General features: G+C 33.0%; 1 protein-coding gene across 1 annotated transcript; it reads left to right on the top strand.

The window, feature by feature from the left end:
- The first annotated feature begins 833 nt into the window (after positions 1–833).
- LOC124371057 (hormone-sensitive lipase-like) lies at positions 834–6,303 on the top strand. The gene is made up of 3 exons (XM_046829368.1): positions 834–971; positions 2,405–2,581; positions 5,923–6,303. The coding sequence occupies exons 1-3, from the start codon at positions 834–836 to the stop codon at positions 6,031–6,033; spliced, it is 426 nt and encodes a 141-aa protein (XP_046685324.1). The 3' UTR covers positions 6,034–6,303.
- Positions 6,304–7,373: the final 1,070 nt, after the last annotated feature.

Genomic DNA, 7,373 nt, shown 5'->3' with positions numbered 1-7,373 from the left:
AATAAACAGCCTACATTTGTTATTTGATTGCTATTATCGAACAATTCGATATATTATCCAACTTCGATGTGTGTAAAACTCGTACACAATAAGAGTTATAATAAATTACTGTAACAAAAAGAATCTCGTACTCGTACATTACAATTTTAAAATCATAAATTTAACAATAACACTACTAAACAACAAAACCAACTATGGCCTAGACTTCGACATCAAAGAAACCATACAATATTTATAACTTGCCCAGTTTGATATCAATGAGTAACTGCTTTTGTGAAATAGAGGAAAGAGTTCTCCCCATAGGTTACCAGGAGCCAAACACATGTGTTGAAGCCACTTAAACAAATCTCATTACTTGAGAAATATCTCATATAATTTAATCATATTCATTTCATATTTTCATAGTCTTGTTTTATCCTTTGGATAAAAACAATCGAACCATTCGTTAAAAACAACCAAATAACAAGTGTAAGCCAAGTAAGTGTGTGTGACATTTGCTTTGGAAGTTATAAACATTTTCTTTACATCATCGCTTTTTTCTGCCTAAAGGAATTCTCCGCATCAGCATATCTAATACCACCTGCTTAATTTATTTACAGAGGCTGCGCGGAAATAATATTAATTTATAAATAATCTTTAGCAATAAATATACTTTTCTTAAAATATATTATGTTTTTAACCAGTAAAACAGAACTTGCTTTCAAGATATACCTCCGAAAAATGTAAGATGAAATTTAATAACTTAAATAATTAAATAAAATTTTATTATTTTGTTTGTAGAGCTGATGAACAGGCTGCCAAACTTTGTCCATCCATCAGTGGAAGTTAACTGAATGATTTCTATCCCGCCCGAACCCCTGAGTTCTCCGAGAGCAGATGGGTTCCTAGTGGATATTTCCATACCGAGATCACACAGTGGACCTTCTCCACTCTCCGTCAGACTGCTGTCAGCTTTTAAACGCCAACACATGGTGGGTTCTCTTCAAAAGCAATAGATTAAATACTAAATCATTTTAAATGTTTCAAAACGGCAATGTTCAAATTTATTGGAATCTTCCATGATTTTTGTATAGTCAGCTTCGTATAACTTATTTTTTTTAATAAAGGGAAAGCAATCTAAATTTATATTATTTTTTAATTTTTCCAAATTAGTATTTTATCTGGTACAACATCTGTTGAATGTTTTGGATTGTTTATCTTTCTGGCTTTTGTTTTATTCAATTGCAAGCTGCCTTGTCAATATAAATTTTGTTTATATCCGCTGTAACAACATAAAATTGGCTTGGATTTGTATTTTTGTGAATTTTTTAAATAATGTGTTCATTTTTCTTATTTTTTTACATAGTTGCTTTAAAAATAAATTAGTAAAAAAATATATTGTTTGGGTTTGTATTTAAAATGGTCCTTACTTTATAATAATCTCTTGTAGTATGTTTTAATTTACATTTGTAAGGAACGGTAATAATTTACTTTAGTCTGGGACCTACTTCTATTGCTAAAGTATGATGTATTAAGCTGTGAATATTTCTATAGAGATAATTAATATTTAAAAATGTATTTTATTAGAAAAATACAATTTAAAAAGCTTATAATAAAATTATGTTTATCCTTACTTTTGTTCAAGAAATGGGCAAAAAGTCAAAACTTATTTTGATTTTTCCTAGTTTACACAGATTATCCTAGTTATTATTTGTAAATCATATAAATATATTTAGCATATTTTTAAAGTGTAATTTGGTTTCAGTACTTACTTTAAACTTTTGAATTTAAGGTTTAATTTTGCATCAAGTCCTATGAAAACACATCCTATATTTCTTTAAAAGTAATAATACTTAACAGAACCTTTTAAATATAAAAAAATATAGCACATACAAGTTTAACCCCAAGATGTGTTGAATTCAAGACGTGTTATATATCACTGGGTTGTATCAGTATATTAAAGAGATCATAACTTAGTATGAGACACCGCACTGTCAAAAGTGAACTCAATTACAAAAATCTTTAATTTTACAGTGATAAAATGAGATAGAAATCCAACATTGGTCACGTTTAATTACCAACTAAATATTCTTAGTTAATTATAATACTAACAGAATTTATATCTTTTTTGTAATAAATCATGTTCTGTTTAACAGTTTAGGGCTTGGTTTTTTTTCACAGATTTAACCCTTAATTCGGAAGTTTTTGGAAATCAAGCAATTTGTTGTCGGTTGCAATCTAGGCCCCTATAAAAAACTAATATACACTTTTTCTCACATCCTCATTAGTTTTGCACGATCAAGTAACTCAGAAAATAGTCCTTTGTTCGTTATTAGAGATATATGTGTAAGGAAGTAAAGGAAAACTATTATACATTGTGTAATGTATTATGTTTGTTTTGTAATGTAGTGATGTGTGTCTAAAGGTGGGTGAGGCAGGTGGCAAGGAGAGTTTGGTACCTCCGTCCAAGGGGCTGATATTCCATTGCCATGGCGGAGGTTTCGTGGCCCAGAGCTCCCGATCACACGAGGCCTATCTCCGCCAATGGGCTCAGGGCCTCCCTGCCCCCATTCTGTCCGTTGACTACAGTCTCGCTCCTGAGGTACTCACCAGTAATAAGTTAGAATTAGATTCTTAACTTGACGTCCCATAAAGTTTGAAATTCATCATTGGTACTTGTCGGTAATCATTCGAATGAACATTTATTTCAAGTAATTGTATGAGTAAAGAAAACCTAAGTGATAGTGAATTTATTCTTTTATAGTTGCCAACAAGCTGAACATTAGCAGTAGCGGTAAACGGTAACATTTAATTGAATTAAAATGCGATGTTCATTTTTATTACTCAAACACGTATTGTATATGAATTTTATTTAGATATTTATTGTTTTTTATATAGTATAGCCATAAAAATACTGAAAAATACCTGTCATATCAAAACGCACTTCAAAACACATCATGTCATGGAGAACCTGGATTAGTATTGATGGTTTTACAAATATTATATGTTTAAAATTTATTATAATGCATTTATCCTATTGTATAAATTATTCTTTATTAAGTAATGAAATTAATGAATAAAGCAATGAAATTAGTATTTTACAATAATTCTTTAGCCGAATCCTTGCTTTTTAAATATAATTTTACTTTATGCATGTAACCCATTGACTACCAATTAAAATTAAAATATTTTTACCCTCAAGTACTGAATTAATTTTTTATTTTCCAATGAGAATCATTGTGTGGGGTGCTTGGGGTCAATTAAAAATCTTAACAACCATATAACGTGATCAAATTGTCTTTTATTATCTTATATTTTAAGTATTCAGTCTCATAGCTACAATTAGATCTACCACTAAAAATAAAATCATGTGGTTCATTAGCTTGTCTTTGCCACTCCCAAATTTGAAGGTTAGGCCACTTCTTCATCACCACTTTTACTCAAAATATCATCATCAAAGTTACCATTATTCACTTAAATTTTAATTTCATTTAGAATGTTTTCCAAAAGTTACTAAAACTTAAAAAAGATGACATCATTTTACCACGACTTTATATTACCACAAAGGTCATTTTACAGTGACGTCATTTCAAACAGCAACTAATTAAAACAAACAGTTAACAGATATAACAGTGTACCGTAAATCAGCTAATTAAATTTCATACAATGTAAATTTCGCAACCTAGTCAGCCAGTATAATATAATATTATTTTACATCCAATGTTCCGGAACTAAATTATTGGGCGGAGTAACTACCTAATTGGCACGCGTATGAATATCTTCTTATAACCCTTTGTAGCAGCCCAACTATGTGACCGAGCAGACCTCGCGCGCTTTGTCCGTAAGTAAAATTTATCTTTTCGGATTATTAAATTAGCCCTTTGATGCCAAACGTATAAAAATTAATGTAACGTAAAGTAAAGTTGTAAATAGTAAAGTAACGTACCCTTGAAGATCTTTTATTTGCTTGATTGAGATAGATAAAAGTTGTGGCGTCGTCCTTATGGCGAACACGTTTTTATAAATAGTAATTTGTATCATTAAATGGCTAATACCGTCGCGAATTTGTTTTAGGCGAGTTTACGTGTCCCACGTGTCTCACGGCTCACAGGGCACATATTATTTGAGTAGATGGCTACCAGTTTATTAACTTCTACTCTTCGTCTACTAACCACCGACTAGACATAACCCTTCTTAGACTACAGCGCCATTGTCTCGTGCCAAGACGCCGACACCCGGGTTGTGAGTCTACACATTGCGAAGGGAAGTAAAATCTTAATGTCTTATAAAGTAAAACATCGTAGACATAATTTCAGAGAACATTGGATATCTTAGGCCCACCTAGAAGATATACGTTTTTAATTATTATATTCTAATTGGCAGAAACGTGGCATTACATAACTTTTCCTTTACCATCCAAAAGTGGTGCTTGTAAGTTTTAGTAAATTAAATTGAACTTATAAGTAAACTTTGTATTTCTAGTATTTATTACTACGACCTCAGAAGTCACCACCCTCATGTGTTATCGTCATACGGTACAACAGTAAACGACAATTGATTTCGAGAGGCTCGACCAGCTTCAAAATCGAACACGTTATATTTTAACTGACCATCGATATAATAGTATAGATAATTGCTAAAATAATCGATATTAGAATATTTTTCAACTCCAAAATTACGTCAAATTTAGTTTTTACGGACAGTGGCCATTATCGATAATAACGCTGATGCTAACAAATACGTCATTGTAGCCAATGTGCTAAGTATTTTCAAGGTTTACAAAAATATTTTATACATTAAATTTAATTAGTTTGTATGGTCTTTCTCATTGCATCACCCTAAAAAACCTAAAAAAAATATTAAATACATATAAATTTCATTCAAACTTAACTTTTTTATAAGAAAGCAAAACAAGCGTTTTGCAAAAAAATGTCATATATTTTTTTAAGTTTTCAGCCATAATAGGATTTGACACATTCTTCACTTTACTAAAAGAACAAAAAAGGGTTTATGAAAATTTGTTGAATAACGCTTGTGGAAATGGCCACAGCACTTGCAGATCTAATAATTACAATCATATTATTTCCTCTAGTAAAGAAAGCTAACACTGAATTTGTAACAGTTGAACCATAGCTGTTGGAGATGTAACATAAGTGACAACATGACAAGACATGACAAGCATGACAGACGTGACATCATCCCAACTAACATACATGTTTGTAGCAGTCAACACACAACACAATAAGCAAACAATATACATGTGCAGAGATACCTTTTGATCTGTTTTGTTTACAACTTGGAAACTTTATTGTGTTTGATTCTTGTGGAATTATAATATAATTGACTATACTGATGAAAAATGCTCTATTTTAACTTAATAATATTACAGAATGTTCGATTTAAATGTTAGTAAATAATAAACATAGAAATGAACTCATAGATCAACTGTAGATTAATCTGATAATTAGTCATGTGGAACTACAACTTGTTCTTTAGCTAAGCAGAGGCAAGGATGTGCTCAAAAAGATTGTTGATTGACCTTAGGAATATTCTACGTGGCTATTTCTTTCCAGATACAGGAACTCTACATTGTTTTATAGATTACGTTTATTACTTTTAAAAATAATCAAGAAGTGCAACAAATAATTAAATTGCTATAAATTGAAACTTATTTTGAGGTATTTCTAATTTAAACTCGGAACTTAATGACAAGTCTTTACTTTTTCTGTCGAGAACAAGAGGCTCATATGTACCAAATTTCATTGCTGTAGGACATCGTGAAATTTAAAAGAGAAATATAGTTCTTCTAGGAGTTTTGCACTGGAAAGGTTTATTTCTTTGGTATAATGTAGTATTAGACTTTGTAAGCTAGAGAACTTTGTATGCTGTTATAACAGTGTTAGATCTTTTTTGCCTGTAATAAGATGGTATTTATGATTACAGGCTCCATTCCCACGAGCCTTGGAGGAAGCCTTGTATGCATACTGCTGGGCTCTCAACAATACTACCTTACTGGGTACTACAGCAGAGCGTATCGTATTTGCTGGTCAGTAATATATATAGTCTGTGTAGAGAAGTCATGAAATAGGACTCTTGGATTTTTCCATTATGAACAAACCAAAATTGTAACACCACATTTTAAGTTTAGTTAAGTTATGACTTTTTGCTTCTAAAATATGTTCATGAGCTACAATCAGGGTGCTATCATCGACGTACATATACAATTTATAATTAATTGAACTAGTTATCTCATTTACATACACGGTCTGTTCAATAAATATTGGGACTGGTTTGATGTATCCTCAACAGAGCGGTGGAGGGGTATCTGACCAGTTGGCCTCGGTAGACACGTCCCCCACCACTTACGTACCCTTTAATTCACTCGCCTGCGGGCATGCGTTGAGACAGGAGGTGGATTTTTTTTTTTGTGACTTGTGATTTTTGTATGGTGTCATGGAGTGGAGTCATGCAACGCAAATTCTGCTTTAAACTTGGAAAATCCACATTTGAGACCATTGATCTCATTAAACAGGCTTATGGGATGTTGGCTTAAGCCGCGCAAGAGTTTTTGAGTGGCACAAAAAGTTTAAGGAAGGCCTGAAGCTTGTCGAAGACGATTAGGTTGAATGCCTGACGACCGCTCGAACCGATGCTCAGATGTCAAAGTGTAAACAGTTTTGGACTCTGACAGGAATTTAACCATCGCCCTTATTAGTGAGAAGACCAGCCTTTCATTAGTAACCTTCCACCCATTGTAACAGAGAATCAAGATGAGGAAAGTGTGCATAAAACTGGTGGTCACGGGTGAAAATTTTGCAAGAGATTTTGGACTGCATCCAGGAAGATGAAGATTTTATCGACAATGAATCGTGGATGTTCCAGTACGACCCAAAAACTAAAATTCAAGATCAGAATGGCACACACAGGGGTCCCCATGTCCCAAAAAAGCTTGGATGTCAAAATCAAATGGAAGTTCAAAACCTTGCTGATTGTTTTTTACGACCGACGTGGCATTGTTCACGAGGAGTCCATGTTTACTGGAGTGACTGTAAATACTGCATTTTATATGTAAGTACTGACACACCTGCAAAATCCTGTAACGCGCGTACGACTAGCCATTGCGAAGAATTAAAAAATTCACTATGACAGTGCACCGTGCCACTGTGCGATTGTTGTGTGGCAGCTGCTGGCGAAATTTGGCATAGCAACATTGCCTCACCCCCCCCCCTTCCTACATCCCAAATCTTGCTCCACCAAACTTTTACTTGTTTCTGTGAATGGAAAGTGAGTTCAAAGGACATCGGTTCGGTTTCATTAAGACAGTTCAAAAGGCGACAACAAAGGTTCTCAACAGCATTACGGAAACAGACTTCCAGTGGCTCTTGATGAGTGGC

The sequence above is a fragment of the Homalodisca vitripennis genome, unplaced genomic scaffold (genome assembly GCF_021130785.1).
Source record: "Homalodisca vitripennis isolate AUS2020 unplaced genomic scaffold, UT_GWSS_2.1 ScUCBcl_848;HRSCAF=3689, whole genome shotgun sequence".
Taxonomy (NCBI): Eukaryota; Metazoa; Arthropoda; class Insecta; order Hemiptera; family Cicadellidae; genus Homalodisca; species Homalodisca vitripennis.
Note: the sequence above shows the minus strand (reverse complement) of the source record. Positions and strands in the feature narration are given on the sequence as shown.

Bases quoted from the DNA above. Each gene is read 5' to 3' on its own strand.
- LOC124371057 (XM_046829368.1), top strand. From the start codon at position 834: ATGATTTCTATCCCGCCCGAACCCCTGAGTTCTCCGAGAGCAGATGGG. The intron at 972-2,404 runs GTGGGTTCTCTT...GTGTGTCTAAAG, and splicing joins CTTTTAAACGCCAACACATG to GTGGGTGAGGCAGGTGGCAA. The intron at 2,582-5,922 runs GTACTCACCAGT...TTATGATTACAG, and splicing joins ACTACAGTCTCGCTCCTGAG to GCTCCATTCCCACGAGCCTT.